The sequence below is a fragment of the Cataglyphis hispanica genome, chromosome 10 (genome assembly GCF_021464435.1).
Source record: "Cataglyphis hispanica isolate Lineage 1 chromosome 10, ULB_Chis1_1.0, whole genome shotgun sequence".
NCBI classification, from domain to species: Eukaryota; Metazoa; Arthropoda; class Insecta; order Hymenoptera; family Formicidae; genus Cataglyphis; species Cataglyphis hispanica.
In genome coordinates this window covers 3,348,734-3,376,722 of record NC_065963.1, presented here as the reverse complement: position 1 = coordinate 3,376,722, position 27,989 = coordinate 3,348,734, and the positions used below count along the sequence as shown (strand labels likewise).

Genomic DNA, 27,989 nt, shown 5'->3' with positions numbered 1-27,989 from the left:
ACCGTCCTGAACAGAAAGGGCCTTCCATTTTCTCGAGATCAGTCCACCTGGACCGGCGTATCTGATGCGCTTAATCCTTTATCCAAATGTTTATTTGTTTGTGGGTGATTTCATTTTTACAGTCTAAAGGGACGGCGTTATTTACAATAAGATATATTTTCCCCCCTTTGCGAACTATCTCTCTTTCTTCCGTAACGAACCCTCGCGAGTTTGCTCGAAATAGTCTTGACATTAGGTGATGATTTACTTTGGTAGTAGTAGATGAAAGTTTGAATAACTTTTCAACTTTGTAAATTTAAGTTGCGCGATGTCGTTCTCATCGCGACATTCATTTCGAGTATATCTAACGTGTTTTGCGTGTTCCTTTTCAGCAAAAACGGATACGTGTGCGTCATGTTCCACAGGAGAGACGAGCACGTAATAGAGATGCAACTGTCGGAATGGCGCCAGCAATCCGACGATATATGCAATACGAGTACATTCAATTCGCGCACGATGCCGTACACGACGTTCATCAGTAAGTAAATTCTGACCTTCTAATCGAATTACGCATTGTCGTCGCAATATCACGTCGCAATAGTCAAGTAACTAATTGGGCTTTAATGCGGGGTGGCAACTTTCCGAGACTCGAGCGAATGTAAATATACGCAAATCTGATTACGCTTAACAGTGTTCTGTTGACAGATCGTGTTATATGTATATACGTATATTTGTTACTATGGGGGTTTTAATTAACGCAGTTAAATACGACCGTCCCGTTAATACGTCCCAGCATTTTTGCTTTGTCGGTATTATAAGCGTAATTAATCGGGTAAATTAATTTGCCGATATTCCAATGAAAGCGGCTCATAAATGAAGTTGCAGTTTCTTTTGCAAGTTGTCAAAGAGCGATTCTCTCTCTCTTTCTTTCTCTCCTTCTCTTTCTCTGTCTATTAGAGAGAGCCAGCTAATTGTATTACCGTTCGATTAATATTCGCGGCTTCTTAATTTGCCATTCATCCAATATCGCTTCCGTTCCGGAAATAATACGTTCTCTCTGAAGAGATAAAATTTTTTTATGACTCGAAATTCGTTATCATAATCATAAAATAATATTCTCATTTTTTTCTTTTTTTTTTTTTAACGATATTAAAAAGATTGTACGCTGGAAATTCGGCCACGGTTTCCGGAAAACGGAATCAGAAACGAACGATTTGCTCGAAGGTGATTTCCGGCCTCCCGCCACTTTCGTGTCAACTCCTTGAACCCTCCGTTTTTGTTTCCGATTCATTGCCTGCGTCCCCTGGTTTGTCTCGATCTTATCGAATTACTTTGACAGAAGATAAAGCTGGTCGAAAGGAGATTCACGCGTGAAACGGAGCGGGTGTCGGATACACCACTTGGCAAACATCTTTTGACGTTAAATAATTGTATATATTTATTATATAGCGACGTATCACTTTTTTTAATATTTGCTAAATTGCAAACAGGATGTAGCTTTCGCAAATTTTTCTCATATGACTCGGTCAATACTCGAAGTTTCAAATAAAACGTGATTTATTTAATGAAATAGAAATGTCTTGTTTAGCTCCATAAGCCAAGACATTGATCATAAGTCGAGCTATAAACGCGCTCTTTCGTATAACTGAAATGCTTGAGTTCGTTGTTTGTTTCGATCTCATAAAGTCTTTTTGAATTTTGATACACCTACTCGCGTTTATTTCGCGTGTACAGTAATATGTATAAAGATTCTTGGGTTTTCCGCGCTCTGCTCCATTCGCAGATTCCTCGATCAATTTGAAGTCGATTTTTCCTGCACGAAAGTTTGATGAAAGTTCCAGTAACCTTCCTGCGCGCGCGTTCGACTTTAAATACCCCTTTACAACTAATCCTCAACTTTCGAGATTCTTTCAAAGGAGAGTCTATTTAAGCTTGAACGAGGGGAGGCGAGATTTCATTATCTATTTTTATCCCGAAGTTTGTTTCACGAAATTTTCTAAGTCAGAAATTATTGAAGTCTCGACATTATCGTTTTGAATAAATTCTACTTAAATTTATTTGAAAGAAAATATATATCGCGCAATGTGAAAAAATCTATAAAAAAAAAAAAAAACGGACGAAGACGCGTGGGAAAAGTTTGCAAATGACAGAGTTTAACAATCAATTCGCGCTAGGCGCGACTTTACGATCGCATAAAGGATCATATGCCGGATCCGTCATAAAGTCCCTCTCCTGACGCTGTCGGCTCGTCTTTCAGTTTCTCCCCAGCCGATTCCGGTAACGTTGACGAAGTGCGGTGTAAATTCCTCCAGTACGGAATTTATCGCGCCGCCATTCGCACTCTCGTCTTTTCCTTTTGTGTGTCGCGGCAGTCTCTCTCTCTCCCATTGCGGATACACGTGGGTGCTATTGCGTTATCATCAGAAATCGCTCGGCTGAGAACTGCATCGTGTAAGACAGCGTTTCCCAACCATTTCAGTGCTCGTTTAGAATTTAAAAGAAAAAAATGAAACTTGTCTCTTTATTGATTTCTTGATCTCAACTGGTCTTCTTAATTTTAGCGACAAATATATTTGGATCAGAATGAAAAATTAAAAATCCAAATGGATTTCTCTTGTAATATGAATCTTGTATATGGATTAATATCATATTAAGTCGTCATTTAATTACTCGAGAATAAATTTAAATTTTAAATAATATTACTAGTAAACATTTTAGAAACTTCTCTTGTTTTGCTGTCAATTTGAAAATTTATATCGTTAGTTGGGAAACACTGGTGTAAAGTAAGCAGGTAGTTCGTCTTCGAGGCTTTTAGTCCCGACCGCGTAGCTGAAGTAGCAAGTATAAAACCGCGATAAAGAGGCAAATATAAAAGCAAGATTCTTTCACGTCGAACTTCTTGAATGGATCCCACATCCTTCCCGCGTTTCGTGAGAGAGAACTTGCCGTTGAACACAATGAACAGCGAGGCTCTCACATCGATGCGGATCGTGTTGCGCTAATTTCCTACAGGAACAAAGTAAAACGCATTTACCTTAGCGTGCAAAACACGTCGACTGCGTGTCGATCGCGTATCAAATTGCTCGGCTAAAAGTTACACTGCAATGTAAGCATGAGCTCTTTTGTCGCTTGCCCCCCGCTTGTCGGCGGATCGTATAAAAATTAATGGCCGTTCCACCACGCACGTGGGAGGAAATTTAAGGATAATTCATTTTTACATCTTTATTCCAACGATATGCGAACGCGCATTTTTTTTTTTTTTTCTATCTCTTTTTTGACCTCCATTCGATTAAAAAACAAAGAATGTGACGTAAATAAATAGTCTTCACCTCTCTTTTAGCATCCGATCCGATAACCCGACAATGCCCTAATCTCGGCCGTTACGAGATCGTGTCGTTGTTTCGGCCACCGCACGCCGACAACGTCGAGAACTTATTGGCCGCCGATGGCGAGCAGAACGTTGCCAACGCAGCAGAGATGCACGACGTGAGGGTGCCATCCACGCCGTTCCCGAATCAATGTCATCACGGCAGTGTCCGTAGATTGGACATCGGTTGCAGGACACCCGATCGCATGGAGTTTGCTACGTCTTGCAGCGACGAGGCGTTATCCGGTAAGAATTATTTGTTCTCACCATCTGTCATATTGCTATTTTTCCGAAAAAAGCGCACTGTATTTATATTTTTGTAATATTTTTTAAATTATATTATATGCCTTGCACTCTTTTATAATTAAATGAGTCTTATTATTCATGTTTTCATCACGTGTGCATATTTTAAAGGACATGTGAGGAAAATCTTTTAAAAAAATCTTATTCTTTATTCTAAACGTGGGATAGGAATTTTATTACTTGAACAGTAGCTGAAAAGCATTCTCCCTTATCTTAGCACTCTCTAGTTTATTTAAAATTTTCATGAATTTAAATATTTAAATATTATAAATATCTCGCCGTAATAAATAAATTTATTTCGTACGGCAAATTTTTTTATTTTGCATTTTATGCGCTACGAAGATTTCTCGATCCTTTCACTTAAGAAGCGACCGAAGGAAGTTAATCGGAGAGATAAGTGACGGGGAGAGTTTCATCTGTGACGAGTTTCTAAAACATTTGCAAACTTGGACGGACTCGGATTCTCGATATGTGACGTAGGTCAGGACGGTTAACAGACATAGTCGTTATCCTCATCGTCATCGTCATCTTTGAATTTTCGTTAACTTTTTCTTATCATCCTCACACCAAGAACTCAATAATGAATCTTTATCAAAAAACTTCCGATAAACGAGCTTCCGGGAACGCTGTCTTAATATATGATGGTTCGAAAGACTTCATGGACGCCGTCCGTTGTTTTCGATAGCGTATTTGTAGAAGCTCCCGTGGTTCAGCAGAATGTTCAGCGGCTAAGATGTTCAAGAGAAAGAGCTAGAGAGAGGGAGGGAGAGAGAGAGAGAGAGAGAGAGAGAGAGAGAGAGAGAGATAGATAGGAGACTCGACACAACACGGGCTGGAGCACGTCCGCCCGGAACATCTTATCAGATTACCCGCACCTCCTTCTCGTCCCGTACTATATCCTAGTTCGCGCAAAGTTATCACAAGTGGTGATAGTTAGTTTGCGGAAAGGCAGCGAGTGTCACGGTTGCCGGAGAGTATAGAGCGCTTACTTACGTGTGCGCTAACTTTGTGCGCTTCGTTTGACTCTATACATAAAAATTGACACATCGTCCACTGAATTACCACGTGATTCACTCAGTCACTTGGACTTGCGATTTTTATGAGATTCTCATATCTTTCTCTCTCTCTCTCTCTCTCTACAGTTTATATATATATATATATATATATATATATATATATAGAAAATAACTTGATTAATAATAAATTATACGCTGCAAGAATTATTATTATAGGAATCCATTAATTCTGATGGGATATTCATTTGCATATTCATAAACAATCAATCAAGGTATTCTATTGTGTTTGATTGTGTTCTATTTTAATCTCTCTATAAATATCAACGTCACTCTGTAAACTGTATATGTGTTTATCTCGATAACAGAGCTACACTAGTGATAACCGAGTAATTTCAAAATAATTCCGGATGATTTCCGGATTAAACTGGATTTCTGGAAAGATATAGAACGCGGTTTGTATTCAGTCCCCATCCTCTGTGCGAATATAAACGATGCGAATGCGTAACACGCGTGCGAAGCCAATGGTGTATCTCTGTAATCCGCGAGAGAAATATGTTGATACGTTACAGAATCCTGTACGCGGTGGGGAGCGGAATTTTGTCAGCCGAGAATTATTTTAGCGGCACGATTTGTACCGAAACATGTTGACACAACCGAGGATTTACAGACACTCGCGACTCATCGACACGGGGGATTGTATTTCGAGACACGGATACCGACGATAAGAGGACAAAACAACCATTAATACTTCATATAAATAGTCTTCGGTTGGTTCGTCTCGCGAGCTCACGAACGTCGCGACTGTAATCGTTAATCGCGCCTTAAAAATCTAGGGAACACGTGTTTCAATTATCTCAACTATCGATGAATTTAGAGCTTCATTTTTTAAAGCTATTTTAACTCCTGTCGAGCTCGTTCTCTATTTTCTCAAATAGATACGCGATGCGGTGGACGCAATCGAATTCTTTTCGAGCCGTCGTACCTTTGCAAAACAACAGGTAGAAAATTCTATATTTATTCTGATACGTCAACGTCGCTTATCGCGTTCTTTTTTTATTTTTTATTATTTTTTTTTTTTTTACCGTTGATGGGTGCCATCACCCATCGTTGAACACGACGCGCGGTCTCGCGTTTCCTCTTTTACACGAAGTCACGAGCTGTCGAGCGACCGCAGTAAATTCTCATCTTACTATCTTGCAAGTACGATCGGGTATCGTCGCTCGAAACGTCACGCCTGATATCGATGTGTCGGCGGGATTTATAACTCTCGTTTATTCCTCTTCCGTTCTCGCCGCGCATTGTTACGGAAGGCGCGCGGGAGCAAGTGCCTGAAATGATGACATAAAAGTAGCTTTCGAAACGATCGAATCGCATTTTTCCCGCTTTTTATCGGACACGTTAATTGAATGGTTGAAGGATTATGGTTATCTCGTCCACCGGCGAAACGAAACTGTTGTAAAAACGTTATGAGCGATAAATTCACAGCATCTGATGAAACAATTCATTTTTGCAACTTCAAAGTTGTGTGATAACATCGAGAAAGTCGGACGAGAGAGTACTTGATTCAACATAAAACAAGGTACTTTATACACTTTTTCATGTATAATTATTTAGTACAATTTTTTTTTAATGTTATTTAATAAACTTCTAGATACAACACACACAACTATGTTTTCTTTCTTTTTCTTCGTTATATTCTAAATATATCGTAAAATATATATTTTTCTCGAGGAACAAACTTGACAGTAGCAAAGAATGGTTCAAATCTCATTAATGACTTTTATGACCTTTTTCAGCCGCCCTGTCAGATTCGCATCCGCATAATTTAGCATGTTATTGTCGTCTCCTTGAAATCGTCTTTAAAAGAAAAAAAAAAAACTTTTGTACCGTAGTGCAAAGTTATTACCGTGCCTCGTAATCTCACTCTACCTCTTCGCCACTTCGAAAAAAATCAAGGAGTTTAATGCGACTTTGCGGCGACGCCCTTCTTAGCTCGGCTTCTATCGCGCGGAAAATAACTTGCGAGCATTTTTCTTTTTTTTTTTTTTTCTTCCGAACATTTCTCGCTCCGCTCACGGCCGATGTCGACGTTTCGTTTCCAGAGTACTTATGCCACGGAACTTGGATCGAGAACGACACCGCTTACTTGGTGGCCAGCACCGACGTCGGACGTTACTGCCTCGTTTACAGCGCGTCCGCCGCGACAACAGGAAGTCGTGAACTCTCGGTGACGGGCCATCTCGCTTCCTGTCCGAGGGCCTCTCATCGCCATCCAGTCTCGTGGCAGGTCAACCTCACGTCGTACGGTGAGCATTGTTAATTCTGAATGCAACACGCGTCTCCACGTGCGAGAGTTTGCGAAATTCTTCTTTTATTCTTCCACGTTTTTCTAATTATAATTTCTTCTTATTTTAAACGACACTATATGTATATAAACTGCCAACTTTGGCCACATCCACTAAGGAAAGTCTTGCTAATTGAAAAAAATTTCTCTAACAAAATTCTTATTTTAAACTCGACAAAATAATTTTTTTCATTCAACTCAAACTTCTATCTCTTCTATGCCTTTTTTTGTTCATATATATTTCATGAAAAAAAAAAATTAATTACATATTTTTCAGCTCAATGCGGCGACATCTCGTCGGCGACCACGTGGGCGCTTCGGATGCCAGCGTCTCTTCTCTACATCGTCCTCTTCGGCGCGTTCCTCGCCAGATACATCGCGAGGTGATGCCACTGAGCCAAGACGCGCCACACATCCGTGGCAATATAGTTGAAAGAGACTTTTATTGCGATCTTGCGTTTTCGTGATGATTATATACATAACGTTCTGGGAGATGCGGTGAGACAGAGGTAAAACTAAATAATCAATCTTAGGATATAAGCGAGCGCGGCGTGTGAGGCGAGTGAAGTGATTAAGAGAAATAAAAAAAGAGACAAGTCGGAAACGGGTAAGGTATATATATATATATACATAATATATAGATGCATGTGCCAGGCCCGCGAATGTGGCAGTGCCGAGTCCGGAAGCGAGGCTTTACGAATGTATGTACATAAAAAAAAATCGAGATGCATCCACGAAATACGATCTCCCTGTGCACGTTCTCCTTACCGCTACGAGAGATCGATCGAGAGATGATGATGATGATGATATTATTGGAGAAAAGCATCATTATGAGAGAAAATTTGTTATCGTATTACGAAAATAAGAATATTACGAAATGGTAACATAATCATTTAATAAACTTCGCATTATTGTGATATAACGATACCTATTCATAAATTGTAATTAAATAGGAATTTACTGGCAGAGAATGTGATTTTATGCAACGGCTACAGAAAATATATATTCCCTCCCTCTCGTTCCACTCCTGTTAATAACTGCAATTACGGAAATTAGCTCTTGTCATTACCACGCTCGAATACCGTGATTGCTACAGCACGTTAAATATGCCGAAATTCATTCTCGCTCGTTTATTGCGTTTTCGTGTAACAGAATACTCTTGTTACGTTTTCTCCTGGCAAGAGCGCAAAGCGAGAGCGTGTTGCGTGGTGGCTGTTTTCATAGATAGAATCGGCGTGGGATTTGCGTTTACTATACATATAACGGAATACGTTTGCCTTTGAAGATGCGAGAAACGACGACTTAATGATGCAAATATTGAGTTTCGCGAAAAACGCTGCCTTCGAGGTCGCGAGACCAGAAATAATGGACAATGCACTCGGGCCCGAGATTTCATGCTTTCATCTTTCAAGAATGATATCTCATTATGAGATGTCATCGTCTAATCTTGTTTTATGAGAGCCAAATATATTGTAAAAACTCTTTTATTCGATTTTATTTTTTTTTTTTTTTAGATATATACACAAGCTTTTCTCGAAAAGAAAAATTATTTTCGTGTAAACTATTTACTATCTAATTTTATTCGAATATATAAGGCAATTTTCTTGCGCTTGTATTAGTCGTCGCGTGAGATGATATAATAATAAAAGAGAATAATAAGGGTGCTGGGGCCAATATTATACGATACGAGTGTTGCTCATAGATTGAGAGGAAATAAAAGCGAGCGAGAGAGCGCGAGAGAAAGGACATGATAGACCTATAACCACTTATTTAGAAGTAGCTCCACAGCCGCTGCCACATTCGCAGGACACATTCGACGCTTTTAAGCGCGAACGAAACATGTATTTATTTAGGGAAGAATAAAAAAAAAATTGCCACGTCCAACTTGTAATTATATACGCATCTCTATTGAAAGCTATTAGTGGCACGAATCTCTCTTTGCCTCTGAAGCAGAGGATGTAAAAAGAAGAAAGAAGAAGGGAAAAAGCCGTACGAACGATTATTACTGTAATTATTATTACTATCACTGTTAGTACGATAAGACAGAATAATGGATGAAGAAAACGGACTCCTTGCTCCTATAACGAATCTCTCATTTTCTTTTGTACACCTCGCGGAAGAGATAGTTATATCAGAGGAGCGTTTAGCCTGTAAGCTGTCTGTAAAAATGTTACATTGATCCGCTATTGAACTTTAATCCTCGTGCGATAAATGTGAGATCGAGACCGGCTGTGCGCCATCGAAAGTTTCTGTAAAGTGAAATCGAGGAATCTCGATCGTTCGATTCCTATTGCGATTCCTATTGCGAATCCTATTGCGAATAATCGTAAAACGAAAACGTACCAACGGAAGGATTTCGGTTGGTAATAATTTCTGAGATAAATATATGAAATATTAAATCAATCAATCAACCAAACTTTCTTTGATGTAAAAATATAAAATGTGTAAACGATAATTTTAATGTGTGTGCATGATTAATGAAGTTCAATCGCAAAATTAAAAAGCAGCTTTAATAAATGTTTTTGGTTAATGTTTGAATAATTTAATTCAATCGGAATTTTTCCGCAAAAAAGAATTTGTTGTTTGATAAAATACTAATTAAAATATTGAAAAGATATAACACATAAAAAGGTGCAATTTAGAACTAATATATTATTCGGTTTAGTTATTAAATCATGCGACAGAAAATCATTGCAATATAACATATCGTTATCGAGAGAAAAAAGAGACAGTAGATTAAGTTGCGATAAATAATTTTCAAGTTTCTTTTTAGAAATTCAGATTTATAATTTTATATGATTTTTGAAGATAGTTTGACGTATTCTGAAAGAGTCTGAAATTAGCAAAATAGATTCTAAATTTTCTGTGATTTTTCAGAATTAATATTTCGTACATTATATAGAGATTTTTCAAAAAATTGATTAATCGAGCTAATTAAGTATTGATTATAAAAATTTTGATTTTAAATATATATTAAAACATTAAGAATTATACTGTATAAAAAGAAGACAGAGAATTATAAGACGGCGACAGTGCGATCGTTTGATACGATTCTCCAACAGAAATCAATGTGTCGACAAAATATACATATTTTTTATTCGAAATATTTTACTTACGGGCTCTCTGATCGCAAAACGGAGGGCGGGAACGGTATTCGACTGCGTATGTTAATCGATTATATATATACATACTTGTGGGGACAGGTAGATATATACGCAAATAAATATATAAATATAAATATTATAAATATACTACGCGACAATTCAATGTTGGCTATAAATTGTACACTATTAGATAAAATGAACAAGCTGTAGGGAAACAATGAGAGAGAGAGAGAGAGAGAGATAAGGATATAGTTGACGATCAAAAAGGCAGTTTTTCAAACGATTGCTTCTCACTATGCTTGATCCTTGAGAATATGCCACGTATGCGACAGAAATTAATTTTTTTTTTACAGTAAAGGATTTATATAATGTATATTATGTCTCCCTTAATATATATTGACGAGATTGCATCCTCTGTAATCGGGGATGGTAAACTGCGTGCGAAGTTTCTCCGAGAACGTTATCGATAGATTTCAGAGCGCCGGCTGTTCTAACTGCCGTAAAGAGTACAGCTATTGTCTTTCCTCAGACGCAACCGTGATCCTCGAGATACGTACATTTACGCTTCGCGCCCTGTCAGTTAATGTCCCGTAATATGTAGCGTTCTACGAAACTAGCTACCTGGTATTGTATCGGCAAAATACAGAAATATACGGACCATCTTGCGGACCATCATTCAGGTTGCATCTTAGGATTGAAAGCTACGGGAAATTACTTGTACATAGTAGACTTAAAGGATTCGAATAGTGACAAATACGATCGAGTGTAGATCTCGCGTCTCGATACGAAGAGAGATACTCATAATGTAAAAAAGAAGGAAGAAAAAAAAAAGAGAACAAGCTGGAGGTGAATTCAATTTTATGATAGATCGCGAGAGTGTAGATTTCAGGGTATTTATATCGAAGGTTACATAGTTATATATACAAATATACAGAAAAATATTTAAAGATAAATTATATTGTGAAAAAAAAAAATATATATACTATGTTTTTATTGTTGTAAAGTTTTGGAATCGATACGTCGACAGGAACAGTCTCTTTGTTCTTGTGATTACCTTGTATAGTACGTGTAATTGCACTCGTGTTCGCTATTAAGTTGCCTCTGTCATCCTGTAATAATGATATTCGACTTTGCATCGTCCTTTTTTAAACTTTCGAATCAAATGTGTCAAATCGCGAGAGAAAACTGCCACCTTTTCTTCATTTCATCGCTCGTTTCGAATTTATGTGTGCGATTTTTCTTAAAAAAAAAAAAAAAATGAGTACACATACACACAGGCAGAACATGCAATATGTTTAACAAGATTGCCAAAAAAAAATTCGATATTATTCCTACTGACGCATGAGGAAGAATGTAACAATAAGTGACGTTTACTGAGCGGTTAAACAAATTTATTAAATCCGAATATTTAGGATGCGAAATGCGCGGGAGGATTCAATTCCTGCCCTCCTGCAATGTAATTGCACACGCGCACACGTTATTACCTGTAGAGAACACGACACAACGACTATTACCGTCTCTAGTCTTAGCGAGAGAGTTACTTGGTAATTTTAATTATTTTTCGTAAGAGAAGAAAAAAAGAAGGACGGGGCGCCGCTTATTGATATTTCAGCATGCGAATTGATTTGCGGAATCGAGGAGGAACGAAGAATGTCTCCTTTTGCGGCCTTCCAGTCTCGAACAAGTTCGAAGTCGATTACGCGATACTAGGCACTTTTATTCGCGCGAACGAATCCGGATGTGTCTCGAAGCTTCCTCTTTCCGTTACGATTCGCGATACGTGTTATCCTTATCGATAGCGTACGGCTCGGTGATTTGGCGCTCTTCGAGTTTCGATCGGAGGCCAGCGTTACTGTACACAACTTAAGGCATCTCGATATACCCGCAATAACGACGATAGATTAAGAATAATCTCTCACGGTGTAAAGTCGCCTGATACACACCTTTCATTAAGGAATGTCGGCTTATGTACGTGCGTATGGATGGATAATAAAATGAGAAGTTAAGGGGAGGCGGCGATCGGTCTTATTGAAATTACTATTGTATGTAACTACGAAGGGGAAGAGAGGGAGAAACTATACAGACGAAAGTCGACGAAAATGTTTTGCACCGTGACACGCGCGATCTGATGGTACTACTACTCTAAAAATCTCCACACACGCTTGAAAGCTATCGAGAATCTATACATAACTGAGTGTTTTACTATTGGATTAAAATATTACAATGATACCTATTAATGTAAATGGTTTTTCATTATTATATTATTATTATTATTATATTATAGATGTTATACTTAATAATATATTTACAAATAAATTAAGACGAATCCGTGGTTTTATTCTACTCCATCGTCTCCTATTCTTTTTTTATAAATTGAAAATTAAAATATTGTAAATAAATTTATATCAAATTTAGAGATTTATTATCTTATCATTTAAAATCATTTATATAAATTATTCCATGCGATAGTCTTTTAATAAATATTCAAAAGTTTTACGTGTTTTAAATATTTTTTTATAATCACACGTACTTATATAATTTTCTAAATTGTTGCAATGGCACGAAGAAAAGAAAGGGTATAAGTTCCGACAATAAATATGTTTTATTACACATATATCTCGTACGACGATTACACGATATTAATACATTCATTTAACTGTCCAGCAATCAAACAAGGTATTTTTATTTTTCTCTCCTCATCATCTCATCATCATTATATAATTCTATTATTACTAAATATTGTTACACACATCTCATTGAATTACAATGTAATTTGTTATATTCGCAAAAACATTGAATCGTCATTCTTCGCGTGCCTTATATAATTTTATTTCACATTTCTCTCTCTCTCTCTCTCTCTCTCTCTCTCTTTCTGTTTATTTTTTCAAATCCCTCCAACAACTAACAGATCAAATATCGATACTTTAGAAATACGATAAATCACAATATAATTCAATGAGATTTGTATGACAAATTGTATTTTGTGGCGTGTTTCTTTCTTTTATATTTGTACCTGCGCGCATACCCGCGAGATCCATCGAGACGAGCGACAAGAAAAACGTTACGGAAAAAAGAACGAGTGCGTTTCCGCTCGTCCACGTCAAAATACAATCAAAGGCGCACCCGCACTAAATAATTAAAAAGATCACCTTTTAATCGAATACTTTCGCCGAGTTCCAATTCAGCGTCGGTGCAGAGGTACATCATCGATAACACTTCATCGTCTCTCTCTCTCTCTCTCTCTCTCTCTCTCTCTCTCTCTCTCTCTCTCTCTCTCCCCTCCTCTTTCTCCTCTTTCCTTTCATTCAAACAACGTTGCTTCGTGAAGCGAACGTAATCTCGATTCGTTTGCGTAGTTGAGTGTTATCGTTAACGCTAATTAGTAAATCAGTATCTTTCTTATCGCGCTTTAATTATTATTATTACTGTTAATATTATGACCATTATCAGTAATTATTTATTACATTATTATTATAATTATTATAACCTCGTTGCTTACGCTCTAAGAACTTCGTTAAGTTAACTCTCCTTCTTGACTTAACAATTGTAGTCGCGGACTCTCGTGAACCTCGGAGTTTATCTTACAAGCTAAACTTGGTGGCCAGCACCAAAACACTCACTAGATCACTGTCTACAACACACATAGAGATTTTGCTTTCTCCGTAGTATTTTTTTCTTTTTTCTTTTTTGTTATGCGATTATAAGGTAATTCCCTTAACGTGATTAAGAAATGTATGATTATATGAGCCCGAGCTATCACCGCTTATACACGCCTAATCAGACTCGTATGCCAAATTTCTCACTTTCGCACAGTCGATGGCAAGTTTTACGACTTAAGTAATATAATGTTAATTTTGTTTTAGGCTGATCTTCGGTTTTATTACGACTCGGTCACTTAAAAAGACGTGTTTCACATTCATTTCCCTGATATTATCGAGGCGCTCAATTGTCGCCATTTCACCAATACGACGAAATTAAAATATCTTCGTGCGGCTTAGTCAAAAGGAGGAAGAGAATAATTCTTCGTGGGGTGTGTCGTCAATTTTGTACATTAAGAAGCACGACGATTGGCGTTGGACGTTCGAGCCTTTGAACGGCGGATTTATCGGCGCGATAAATTCCAAATTCGTTTGGAGCTCGATCGCGCTGTGAATACCGAACGAATTTTTGCAAATTTGAGCGATTCACGGACAATCGTGGCGAGAGGATGACTTCATTCTCACGTTCCACGCGAGATTCCAAAACGATTCGTTCACCGTCGCTGGAATATTGGTCGCCAGAAGACGTATTGGTGAACGGCACGCTCGGCAATCAACTTAACAATCACTTATATTACTCTTTGGTTAAAAACATCTATCGATATATATATATTCTCGCGCGCATTGTAGTTGTACGTATTGCGTTTGTGTCATGTATCTGTAGATGTGTATATGTCTGTGTGTGTGTGTGTGTTTTTCTTTGTGTATATTTTTGTGTATATATTGTGTGTGTATATATATATATATATATATATATATATATATATATATATATATCGCAAGAAGAAAGCGTCTCGGTAATTAATTTTAATACAAACTGAAAAGGCCAGCTCTCGACATAGTTGTGTATTAAAATTAATTGTCCCTTTATCTCGATGCCTTCCTCCCTCCCGTTTTGCTGCTCGGTGCTCCCCCATTGATTACGTGATTTGGAAAAAAAAGCGAATTTATCTCGCTCCTTTCTCGTATAAATCATGTAGATGGTGAGTAATACTCTACGTGTTTGCTCTAGCATTTTTTTTATAGACACGCGGCTACTTCTGGATTCTCGTTTTCGATTACGAATAATTCAATTACGAACTTCTCTACGTCTACAAAGCGAACATGAGAGAATCTTACGATTAAAAAGACAGGTATCCTTCTCTCTACCGATAAGTAGGTGACTATTTCAATAACCGTCGAAAAACCAAAAGGATGAACGCCTAGCTATAACTAAGTATCCGTATAATTGTTTTTCCTATATTTCGTCCGACTTATTTCTCTCCGTATATCAGATAATGCGTGCTCGATCCGTTCGATATCGCATATATAATTTTGAATAGTCATTTCATTATTCCCAAAATTGGATTGTAATGCATTATTGAATTTACAATATGATGTCGTAATATAAGAAACAAATTGATGAACGTTTTGAATTTTCGTCATATGCAAATAAATCTTAATTGACTCACACAAATCACGATAATTTCTGTGCAGCGTTTGAAAGTTCTAGAAGAAGACAGTGACATCGATCTGTTCGCTAATATGCTTCGGCTAGAATCCATTGTATATACTGTTGATATGTTGTTAAGGATCCTGCATGGTTTTGGAAGAGAGGCTTCTTCCAGCCTTCGACGGCGGCTATATCTTCATCATATACATGTCGAAGAAATAGATGATGGATCAATACACGATGGACAATCACCGTCCCACAATCGACATCATCTTCGGTGTGTGCGTGTATATAAGAAAAAAAAAAACATCTTGCCACCCACTCGATATATATCGCAAACATACAGCTGCCGCTTTCATTTGCGCAGGTACTTTGTGAAGAGATTCGCCCCTCCCGCTTGATAGAATTCAAATGAGATGCGGAGACGAAATTAGAACGACGACGACGACGACGACGGCAAAACGTGCTGCTTTCGCGTCGCTCGTCTCGGTCCAGCCGAGGCATAGCGATTTCTAATGCCATTTTCGCACCTCCGTCATAGTTCCGTCGTCGTCGGGACGTTATCTCTTGTTGCCCGATCGAGATGGCTCCCGTCATCTCAACCGCCTTCTCTCGTGGTCCGGCCAACGCGGCATAGGTCGATACAAAGGGACCAGCGGCTAGGCGCGGCTAAGTGCGAATGTCACTGACGCACGCGCCACCAGCTCTGATGCACCTTCTCATGGAACTTTCTGCAAATTCCGGCGAGCCTCCGTCACATCCCAGCCTCTGTGGCGTTCTCCTCCGTCTCACCGCCCGCGTCCTCGCTGGAAAATGTCGATTCACCACCGCCGCCATCACCGCCGCCGGTATCACCACCTTCTACCGTCTCGCCGGTCTCGTCGCCTTCTTCCAATGTCACTTGAAAGTGTATTCTATCCTGCTGTTGCTGATTTTCATTCGTTGCTGGCTGTTGCGTTTCGTCGGACGGCGGTGAGGGCGGTATCATCGATTGATACCAATCACGATTTTCTTCAAGAGTATCCAAAATCTCCTGCGCATCCGGATGCACTAGATCCGCCCAGGTCTCCCATAGCGGATGCACGATATAGTCAATGAAGCCGACTTGCGACTTCTCGATTGTGGCGCTATGCCGATCGCACATCGGACTTATATCCATATTCTGTTCCCGTTCGCGGTCGCCCTGCAGGAAGAACTCTTCCATCAGCAGAGCCACCCATCGTCGATAGAGCGGCAACGGTTTTGTTGGATTGGATAGATCGGCACAGTGGACCAAGTTCTCCAGCACCTGAATGCGATCGGTGTAGTTGTCGAGCAGCAATACGCCGGAACCAGCGACCTTCTTCGTCTCCACCATGGTCTTCAGATCGGCCAGCAACGACATGTGCTTGGACATGTCCGTCGAGAGTACCATGTCGATAACCATCTTTCGCAGAGTCTGACGCTGCTTTTTCGTCATGTTCACGAATATGTCGCAGCCCTCGTTTTGCAGAAGCTTGAATGCGACTGCCAAATGATGATTCTCCAGTACCGACTCGTCATTGTACATCAGCGCGAGCTCAGAGCCTAATAAAAAAAGAAAAATGAATCATTAATTTTCTCTCCATTATCATGGAAACAAAAGAATAGAAAATGATGATAAGATCTCTAATTAGCCCGCTATTCCTTATTTAATATTTCACATAGTATGAATGAATAACGAACTACTATTACATGAAACAAAACTTTTGATAAACTGTCGATATTTACTTGAATTAATGAGAAACTGATTCGTGAGTCCTGGATGGTCTACATCATGGATAGAAGCCGCAAATAATGCAGCGGTGATCTCCAACGGTGTGAACACGGACTGTAATACAATAGACAACACATCACTTATGAGTTATCATAGAGAGAAGAATTATTATTCTTTTCATATCTCGATTCTTCCTTTTACGAAAAATAAATATCTCGCATTCATCAATGGAAAAGGTATTTGTAGGTAGCTTATCATGTAGGTAACAAGCTATTCGAGTTCTATACTCAAACTCGAAATACATATTACTTTTATACTGACCTCTAAGGCGGGCGTGTTGAGCAGAGTGTGAGTAGACTGGGTCACATCAGCTGCGTGGAGGCTATTGTGGAAGGGATTATCCTTCACGTAATGATCCTCCAGGGTCATCATGAAAGCAACGAAGGTCTTGGGCGGTATTGCCAACGATTTGAGCAGATCTCGACTCTGGAAGGCCGTGTACGCCACGCAAGTGAGGGGTCGATTGTTGCTGAGCTCGCCTATCCTGAAGATGTCGATGCCCCACTTATCGATGTCCGACAGCAGCTGTAAGTAATCATGTAAAAACATAAATATGCGGTACCCAATAGTTCGCATATACATATATCGATATTGCGTAAGATACACTAATTAGATGTTTTATTTTGAAGTGATATATTACAATTATTATATCGCAGCGGATAGACGTTTACTAAATGAAAGAAGTCGATGTGGTTCGGCATAAAGATAATGTGAATGTCCGGAGTTATCGTTAAAAGGTCAAACGTAGAGTGATAATCAATGTTGCACAGAAAGTCTCAGGATTGTTTACAACGGTAATGATACAAATTTTGATAAAAATGAAACGAGTACGTTAAGTACTGATACAAAAAGAAAAAAATGCATAATTCGGTATACTAAAACTGTTTGTAAATATATAAAATGATATATAAAATTTTAATTGAGTAAATAACAATACCATGATTGTTCTATCTTCTTAGTTTTGTTAATAATACAGCTTTTTGCTTTCGAATCAATACACGTGGGAAGCATCAACTCGAACACCAAATGAAGTATTCAAGGTGCATTAAAGCAACATTCTGAGACGGTTGAATCACTACTGCGTAGGCATGAAAAAAAAAATGAGTTCGTGTCTAGGAAAACCTGCAGGATCACGTAGCCATTTAAGGACACGTCTGCGTCGCACTTTATTTTAGTGAGCGTATCGCCAACAGTCTTCTTACAAGAGACCTGATTAATATGCAGAATAGTAATGTTTATCAATACAGTTGCCGTTTTCTTTCTCTTGTTTCATTTAAGAAAATTCATTTTTATTATAATGGAAATTTTTTAAAATTTTTCCCATAAAAATAGAACCTCTAAGAAAATGTATAATAAAAGGACGAAGAATTTTTAGAACAAAAAGGAATGAAATTTTCGATGTTTATTTGACGCGATATTTAATCGAAATCAAAACAGATACTTTTCAAAATATTCGCCAAATCTCCTTTAGTTTATCATGGATGACGTTAAGTTCACGATATCGCTCTCGTTGAAGAGTCGCACATCAGTTTCTCTTTCGTCTCCGCCGCAAAAGATGCGTCGCTAATCGCTCGAGTTATTCAGGTTATCGAAATGACGTGACCTCGGTCCAAATGTTTCTGTATAATACCGGTTAAAATATAACCGGCCTTGTAATCGGCGTAATCATACCACAGAGTAAACATTTCACTTTCTAAAAATTTTATTCTACGTCGACCGACGCACGTACTCCTCTCAGCGAAACCAGAAAAATAATCAAAGTCAATTAAAAAAAAAAAAAAAATAAGCGAGAAAAGATATCAATATGCATATGATATGATATATCAGGAAAGGATACTTCAAGACGCGTGTCTCAGTGAAAAGTATCTTTGGTGAATTATAAATTCTGATGCGCACAAGTCAATAAATTCTTTACTATATTAAGGTCCACTTAAAAAAAAAAAGGATGAGAAACAAAGTTCCATTTATACATTTCGGTTATTCGAGCTCTAACTCGTCAAAATCCATTAAACTCTGCTTTGCTGAACGACTCGGATATTAAAAACAAACTCGTATTCTTCCTCGGTTTGATCCTCAGCGGAGCCCTTAATGACACAGCGAAGACGACGATTTGCTCTGGTGGGACTTTCTTTATAATGAATAAACTCGGATATATTCAACGAGTGACTTTCATCGTGCCCACGCACGCGTGAAATTGAAATGACACGAACGGCACGGCGAAATAAAACGCGACAGTCGCGTGACATTATCATGCGTACCAAGGTATCCAGAAGCGTGATGAAAGTTCAGCGAGCACATCGCACAGTCAATATAGACTCGACACAGTTAATGATATAACGCAAACTTTTTGCGCGAAACGTTTTAATTACCGGTCTTTCTAATCCGCAAGATCGTGCCGCTGTTGATACGATCTAATCCCTCTTATTCTGCCTTGTTCTCGTTTTCTCTCTCTCTCTCTCTCTCTTGCATATTTTCGACGTATCGTTATGTCATTATTACGTGCAGGCTAATGCTTTCAAAAAGCGGATGTACTATAAATATTTGGTTGGCTTATTCGCATGTAATGTATCAAGAATGTCGTTGGAATTTTCCGAAACCGATATTGTAACGCGCTGACAATTGGCAAACCGTGATATAGGATTCTATAATATAAATCGAAATAAGATAAAAGCCAAAAACACTATGGAATTCTCGGTTTCGTAATGAATTCTTGCCAATATTGTGCGTCGATCGGAAAAAAAAGCCGGAAAGAAATGGAATCACCGCGATAAATTTACCAAATTTGTGCGAAAGAATCTTTATTTAGTATATATTTAGAAGATTGTTCCATTAAAAGACAAACCTAGGAATAATCTAATAGAATATGATATGTGTTCCTCCTCCCCTTTCTCCAAGGATTTTATTTCCTATATAATTAATTAAAATTTTTTTTATATTACTATCAATGCGTTTTTCGCGCGTGTGTGAGATTATACTTCTATATTAATTAAAAACATTTAAATTATGTATACATATATATAAATTATAATAAATTATTTTTAAATTATTAGTTTCCGTAAATTGTTTACTAACATCTTCATTGTTAATAAGACAGAATGACACGTGTAATCCATTATTCGTCAATTTCGATATTGGATTTTGATTGTGAAGTCGTCGGAAAACGGAACGATTGTTAATAATTATATACTGTATGATTTTAATAGGATTATCGCGATAATTGATTATTGAGATTCAATATGATTATTGTGTACGTAGTTATTAAAGATTCCTTTAGTAAAATTTGTTTTTTATTCGTAACTAAATCAAGCTTTTCCAATTATGAAACTAATTATCAAGCAATTATCAAGCAATAATCATATTAAAGCCATGTTTTATATATACATATATATGAATATATACTTTACATTTTATAAATAATTATAAATTTTCTGTTAAGAATACTTCTATATATTTCGAAGAGTTTTGCAACAATAATATATATATAACGGATTACACGTGCTCCTTCGTTAGATTGCCATTAATATAATCTTGCATAGTTAAATAAATCTCTATTCTATGGAGCCCCGTAATCAGTTTAGCATCGGCACGTGGGTGCATATCATTCCGGGAAATTGTATCAAAAGCCACGTTAATATCTGACAATATAATTAGATATTTTCCAAGAGAGAAGATTATAATATATCGCTCGTGGGCGAAATATGCGAATTTGTCGAATCCGGATAGAACTGAAGATGTATAGATGAATATTATCTATCTTATGAATATGAATACATGAAAATTCGACTGTGAACTTTCTCTCTTATACATTTTACCCTAAATGCAAATCGCAGTCGTCAGATCAATCGACAACGTTATTAATGCAAATAGAAAATAATATATCAATTATTTAATCGATACGAAAGACTTTTATTTCCACACATTTCTTGAAATATGTGTATATTTTCTTTTACATAACGGTCAATAATTTTTTACGAGCTCTCTCTTGAATTACAACATCCTTCCGTTTTCTTTCTATGACTAAGACGTTTCTTTTAGCGATTCTCAAATTTTGAGATAGATATGATATCGTCCTTATGCGATATGCATTTTTATAATTAATTTTGTTTTTTAAAATCTTGCCGCGTTTACACTAACGAGCCCTCAAATTAGAAATCAGCTGTGCTACCTGTCATATACGCGAAACATGTGTTCACGATACACTCGGTGAAGGCATTAAAGATCAAAGGCTTACCTTGCCGAGTTCCTCCTCGTGCGGTGTTTCTACCCCGTGAAGCGGCACGCGCTCCCCGGTGAAGCTGTTGGTGTGTGTCAATGGCCGTTTCACGCCGCTGATTTTTGACATGGCGGCGGGGCCCCTTTGCGCACGATCCTTTTTCTTCGCCGCCCGTGCATCCACGCTACCCGTAGCGGCGACCGCATCCTCGATTCGCAGAGACGGTAAATCCAGCTCCTGCTGCTTGTCTAGGATGAGGGCAAAAAGCGACGTGAACTTTCAACTATATATTATACTACAATAAAAAAAATATGATGTCAAATTATATTGTGTAACAAAATTTCATGAAAAAATTAATGTATTTCTGGAATTTACGTAAAAACCAACAAACACACACACACACACACACAAATAATTGATTTACAAATATCATTTATTAAGAAGTACGTTGAAAGAGATTTAATTTGTATACACAGAACGAGATATTCTACTGCGTTTGTCACTGCACGATCATTGTTGCATTTGGATGCTCAATTAAAATGACAAATGAACCTGCATTATGTCTCTGATTGTAGATTATCTGCGTTTATTTATCAGCTTGTAAGCCAGATTGACCGATAAGTTCGTGTCGAACAGCAGATGGCTGATAATCCGTGTCATATAATGTAACAATATGAAAGAAATTTATCACTGTAAGATTATGCAATTGCATCATCGAATGTGTTCGGTTCATTTCGAAAGCGCGCGCCTCCTTCCTTTTCTTTCCGTTACGATTTCTTTCAAAAACTTTCGCTTTACAGCCGACGGTCGAACGGAACTCGTTAGGAAGCTACGTAACGAAATTCGTTAAGGAAGCTACGTAATTAAATCAGCGTCGTAAACGAAATTAAGAAGCGCAGACGAGGATTACTCTGTTAAAGACTAAGCAGACAGAAGGATATTCAATAAAATATCGCATCGTTGCAGAAAATCGTATCCTTTATCGGACAGTGTGTCTTCTGCATTGCGTTTCTCGAGTACAAAGGGATCGAGCGATGATTTTTGCGCTGATGATAAACCGTGCGCGATCACAACCGAGCCGTTCATCGGACAAAGCGAGCTTACCAGAACGAATGGTCACGGTGATACCGGTTACGGTCTTTCAAGGGCTTTTAATGCGTAAGAGCGCTCGTTTTATTGCACCCGTAAAACTCGCCTTCTGGCGATGACCTCGTTAGACACATTGTCGCGAATTTCTTGGCATTTGTTTCCTCTGGCATTTACACGGAAACGTATATAACCTTTTCTTTGAAAAACGACATACGTCAATCTTTATCCCTCCCTCCCATGTCCTACGCAAACTTATAATTTTCATCGGTTTATGTGTTATTACGATAATCTCTCGCGTGCGTCACAAAATGACCCTTCAAGGAAGGATCGTATTATACTTACCAAGGAAGGTGCTGCAGATATATTCCGAAATTTGATTGCCAGATTTGGAGGACTCCGAGAAATGCGATAGCTCTTTGTTCAGCATTCTCTTGAACTGTAATCAGAAAAAAAAAAAAAAAATGGAAGCGGATCATTAAGAGAGTCAGATCAATTTTAAATAGTTATCAAGGATATGTATTTTGTTTCTAAAATATATAAATCAATAAATTATAACGTATATTGTAAATTATTGATTATAACGTACATTGTATCGATAAATAAATAAATATAGATCAGACCTGAATATTTTACATTAAAAAGAATATTAATTTTCTCTATAATTTGATGAAGAAAAATTTAATTAGATTACCTGAGATAAAATCTATTATTTATATTAAACCGATTACTCTAGATATACATTTATGGAAGGATTTCGAGGATTTACAATTAACATGAAAAAGCGGATAACGATAAATTAAAAAGTAGAAAGAAAAAGAAACGAAGAATCAATATTCGGATTTTCGATAATCTGCCAGAACGACCAGCCAGCGAAAGTCCCCTCTCATTCTCGTGATTTTCTATCCTTATCTCGTCACGAATATTTACGACATTTGTGCGTATCGCCTGGATTGCACGGAGAGAACGAACGCAAACTCTCACCAAATAATATGCCGGTCCTCCGTCGCATTTGCGCTTTCTACTCTTATCGGAGCCACTATCATATCATCTTTGCGACAAATACAAATATATTATATTTACGCAAATATATAAGCATATATGTTGAGCTACGCAAGCGGGAGTAACGACCCGAGGATTTATTAATATGATACGTTAATTGCAATACATTTTAGCTTGCACTTTTGTTTTGTAAGTTTCATTATCTTGATTATTAGTAAAAAAAATAAAATGACAATTATTAATTCTATAAAATTAAAAATTGTCACGCTATCTTGAATAATTTTTTGACTCCTCTGCATTCGATAATTGCTCGATTCTATCCGCGCATCCTGTTTCGAATTTTGTCGGTGACATTCGACCTTCTTTTTATGAAAATAGATAAATGTCTCGCATTATCAGACTAATTAGTTCAATTATCGTACGCTTGCTTCTCTACCAAAGGAGAATTAACGAGTGATAAGAGTACATATAACGTTCGCGAATCGCCATATTTTTTATAAATATATACTTTATACGGCAATTTTCTTACTGTCCTCTAACTAGTTGTCGATAATTCCTACAATTAGTTCTGGAAAAGTCTTCAAATAACAAACATAGAAGAAACGTCAATTGCAACAGCCTTGTAAGAGACAAGAACATAAAAGAGGCGTGTCAGGTTGACTCAAAGGTCCTTTTATCAATAATTTTTATACGTTTATATCATGTAATACTTTTTTTTATCTTCTTAAATAACTGTAATTTTCAAAACGTTTTACAGGGTCCATATATTTTGCCATTTCTCAACGCATGATATGTTATCTCGCGAAACTTTGAAAGGAGGACGGCTATCGCTGCGATTCAAAGATGAAAGAGAGAGAGAGAGAGAGAGCATGAAATTATTTGCTCTCATAAAATATTGGCATAATGTTTATCACAATGCGTCTCATTCGTTCAAAACATGATGCGCTTCCTCTGCGCGGTACCATAAAGATAAAGAGGATTTTGAGAGGTTTCAAGTAGGTCAATGGAAGAAAAATAAAAGTAAAATGTGATGTGTACACGCGAATAATAAATTTGACGCGGGTGCTTACATGCCGCGGCAATGCATATTCCGATTCAAGGTGGCACAATAGGATTTTTCTCAAGGCGCGACAAATCCAGCGAAAATCGAAATCTAGTTTAACGACGTGACACGCGTCAAACACAACGCGTTGTGTCGCGAAACTAACGCTTGGCTCGAGCAATCTCGTTTCTTAGGTAGTCACGTCTGGATTTCGCGAACGAGCAAAGCAGTCATAAATTCATGGCACTATTTGCGGAATATAAATCTTCCCGCTATAATTCCTAGTACAATTATACTCTCTATAACGAGATGCTTCTGCAATAATATACCGCTTTAAAAGCGAAACATTGTATGTGAGATATCGATTATCTAACAATTAGTCTAATTGCAAGCGTTATCGAAAATCTGTACATGGAGGTAGATATCGTGATATCGAGGTTCTAATTCTAAAATTTAGGCTTGGCAAGTTGACCGATAAATCTTGTTCACTTCATGTCAAAATGAGGTTAATATACAGTACTCTGATTATTATCGAAAGTGATTACGTCATTAAAAATTACGTTGACGCAGTCATAACGTAATTAAATCGCATCGATGTAATCAGATAAATCCAAAAAAACGACGATAAGATTGATAATTACAATGTGATTAATTCGTTTTACAGATAAGATAAATAAAAATCATTTAATGATATTAAAATCATGATTCTCTCTAAAACTACGAGAAAGTATCGAGATGCAGATATAAAATGTTTCTAACGTGATCTACGTAAATCATGCACGATAAAGGGGATTAATCGAACTAATGTGGCAACGTCAACGTTCTATTTGCGCATCACCTTTCCTTCATATAATTATCAATGAACTTTCATTGAAAGGTCGCAAAAGGTCAAGATTGCAACGACATTCCTCAGTATTCCTACTCTTGGACGTACACTTAATTAATCAGTAGCGGTAATCGAACCGTACTTTGTTTCGCATGATTCATTATCTTCATTTAAAAAATCCCGTTTAACGGGACGCTAATCTCGTCTTTTATCAATTCTAGATTATTACTCGGTAATTTAATCATCTTAATTCAACAGAAAATGATATCTCTTTCTCTTCTCTTTATATCCTTTATTACTTCTGTGATCATTTTTCTTTCTTTTCTTTTATTTTCATTTCTGTCAGTTATTTAATTTTTCTATCCTATTTTTTATACTTCAAGAAATTTTTATGCTCTAAAGCTATCTATCTATTTTCTGCTCCATGCTTTGATATGATCTCTAATAAGATGAAATCTTTGCTAAGGAAAAGTAAGGCAAGCCTTCGTATCCGGCATGCCACATCAATGTGTCCGACATATCCCATCAAATTTGATTGAGCTCGCATAAGAAGCATTCGAATACTTTCATCTGGATATTTGCAAGTATAAAGAACCGGACCGTGAACGGACAGAATATTAAATCGCGGAAACGTGAGCTATAATATTGAGCGTGTTCTATCGCTACGTGGATAAAACCGCAATTGCGTTTCATTATTATGACGGCGCGAATAAATCGACGTTAATTAAGGCCGACGATTGCTTGACCCTATGATATAACTTTATCTGCCGTATCTCCTCGAGTCTCGCGTTCGACGAAAGTACAATCTGCCGCTTGTTCATTCGTGGATAATCGTATCCGCAGAAAAGCCTATATCGTGTTCTGTTAATTTTCGTCATATCATTGAACATTTTTCAGTTTTGCGATTTAATAATTCTGTAAAGAGAATCTTTTATGAAAAACTGGATGTGTCACACAATAGTCACAATAGTTTACGATGTGTAGCAAATTTTTAAACAAATATCAAAAGCAATTCTTGGAAAGTGACGCGATTAATCAGTGATCTTTGCTCGATGTATCTGTCAAGATCGAGAGAGATAAACGATTTCTCCGCGCTTTTTTCGCAATCGTAGCTGCTCCCAGTTGATCCACTTGTTAATTATTTTGACTGCTAATCGAGATTAATCGACGCCCTCATCCGAGATAATAATAACGCCGCGAACAACAGTTTTCGCGAAGGCTGTTTTCGCAGAAAACTTTCTCGATAAGATTCGAAGTATTGATACGCTGTCTGACAGCTATTAGACAGAAGACACGTGAGGCTACCGATAACATGATCTATAATGAATATACCTGTCGTCTCGCGAATCATTCTTCATACCGGTGTATATGATTGTGCGATAATTTAGAATTCAGATCACACACCATGAAAATGCATCGCCGAATTCATTTCATCAGCCATTCGTTATTACCTCCATTGCAACATACGTTGATTACAATGACAACAGCAGGAATGTTGCCGCGCGGTCAAACGTCTTTCGAAATATTATAATACTGCTGCGCCTTTATTTGCCCGAATTACCGTGACAGATGGTCGTTGCGGTGAAATCTTGATAAAATGGGATATCATAGATACACACTGGCATATTGCGTTTTCTTTCAGTTACTTCCTCGATTATATACCCATTAATTAAATGCTACGTAATCAACTTGCTCATTAAAAGTAATTACATCGAAATTGATGAAGTCTTGTGTCAAAAATTATACATATATAACTTGAATATAATAATTATTAATATATTATTCAGTATCTTTTTATTTTTATTGAGTATGTATTATAAATTGAAATGTAATTTTAATTTTATCGCTATAGTTTCTGGAATAAAATCCAAATATATGCCGGCTCAAATCTGATACGTCAGATCTGAAGAAATCAATGTCCGCTCAAATATGTATGCAGATTAAATCAAGTATCAAATAATCGCGAAATTACCTGCACCGCCATGATGCTAGCTATTGCCGTAAGATCCGCTAGTGTCCTCAAATAATTGAAGTATCTAGCGGACTTGTCCATGCTGCCCGTCTTCATTTCACCATTCGTCATCTGCGGTATCATTGTACGGCCTATTCAGCTGCCAATACACAGCTTCACACTTGAAAATTTTGAGAAAAAAAAAAACTCGAGGAAGTGTCACTGGTCCCTGCGTTTGCGCTCGACAATTACGAGCGAACGAACGTCTACTTGGACACTGACATTAACGAAGATCGATTTAATCGGAGACGGGTCTCGTGGATCATCGGATCGAATCCTCGCCGATTCTCCAGACTACCCGGTATGGAAGTTCCTCGAGCGAGGAGCAACGCGAGTCGTGATCGTATCGGGCAAAGAACTGCTCCAGTTCCAGTCGATTCCGGAGCGTGACGCGGAGAGAGAGGAGTCACGGGAGCACTTTCTGATTTCACCGACACGTTGCACAAAGCTCGCAGGTTCAAACGCCTGGGCGAGTGGCCGGAGGCTTCGACAGCCTGATCGTCCGACTGCTAAACGTAGTCTACGCGCCTGAATCGGGAAGGCCAGGCTTTTTATCTCGACGGCGGTAGCCGCTCTCCGCGTGTCAGTCCCGTCTCTCCACTGCTCATTTTGGCTCTCCCTCCCGCTCGCATTTCACGCGTGTCGGTGTCTCTCTTCGCTCCACTTTGCAGTGCCGCGATGAGAGTGGGGAGCGTGAAAAACGGGGAACAA

At 37.8% G+C, this 27,989-nt stretch overlaps 2 protein-coding genes across 18 annotated transcripts in view; one reads left to right on the top strand and one right to left on the bottom strand.

The window, feature by feature from the left end:
• Positions 1-12,439, top strand: part of LOC126852543 (uncharacterized) — a 242,805-nt gene extending 230,366 nt beyond the window's left edge. For both annotated transcript variants that reach the window (XM_050597449.1, XM_050597450.1), the window contains 4 exons: positions 372-517; positions 3,320-3,592; positions 6,768-6,971; positions 7,287-12,439. In XM_050597449.1, coding sequence (XP_050453406.1) covers positions 372-517; positions 3,320-3,592; positions 6,768-6,971; positions 7,287-7,396 — 733 coding nt within the window. In that variant the 3' untranslated portion in view covers positions 7,397-12,439. The remainder of the gene's footprint in view (positions 1-371; positions 518-3,319; positions 3,593-6,767; positions 6,972-7,286) is intronic.
• A 2,196-nt stretch (positions 12,440-14,635) lies between these two features.
• Positions 14,636-27,989, bottom strand: part of LOC126852520 (cAMP-specific 3',5'-cyclic phosphodiesterase) — a 337,802-nt gene continuing 324,448 nt past the window's right edge. For 15 of the 16 annotated variants that reach the window (XM_050597394.1, XM_050597401.1, XM_050597402.1 and 12 more), the window contains 5 exons: positions 22,743-22,836; positions 21,330-21,559; positions 17,360-17,623; positions 17,053-17,152; positions 14,636-16,869 (listed from right to left, as the gene is read on the bottom strand). In XM_050597394.1, coding sequence (XP_050453351.1) covers positions 16,058-16,869; positions 17,053-17,152; positions 17,360-17,623; positions 21,330-21,559; positions 22,743-22,836 — 1,500 coding nt within the window. In that variant the 3' untranslated portion in view covers positions 14,636-16,057. Of the gene's footprint in view, positions 16,870-17,052; positions 17,153-17,359; positions 17,624-21,329; positions 21,560-22,742; positions 22,837-27,239; positions 27,782-27,989 lie in introns of those variants that run through there. The other variant, XM_050597404.1, reaches the window with a different exon arrangement.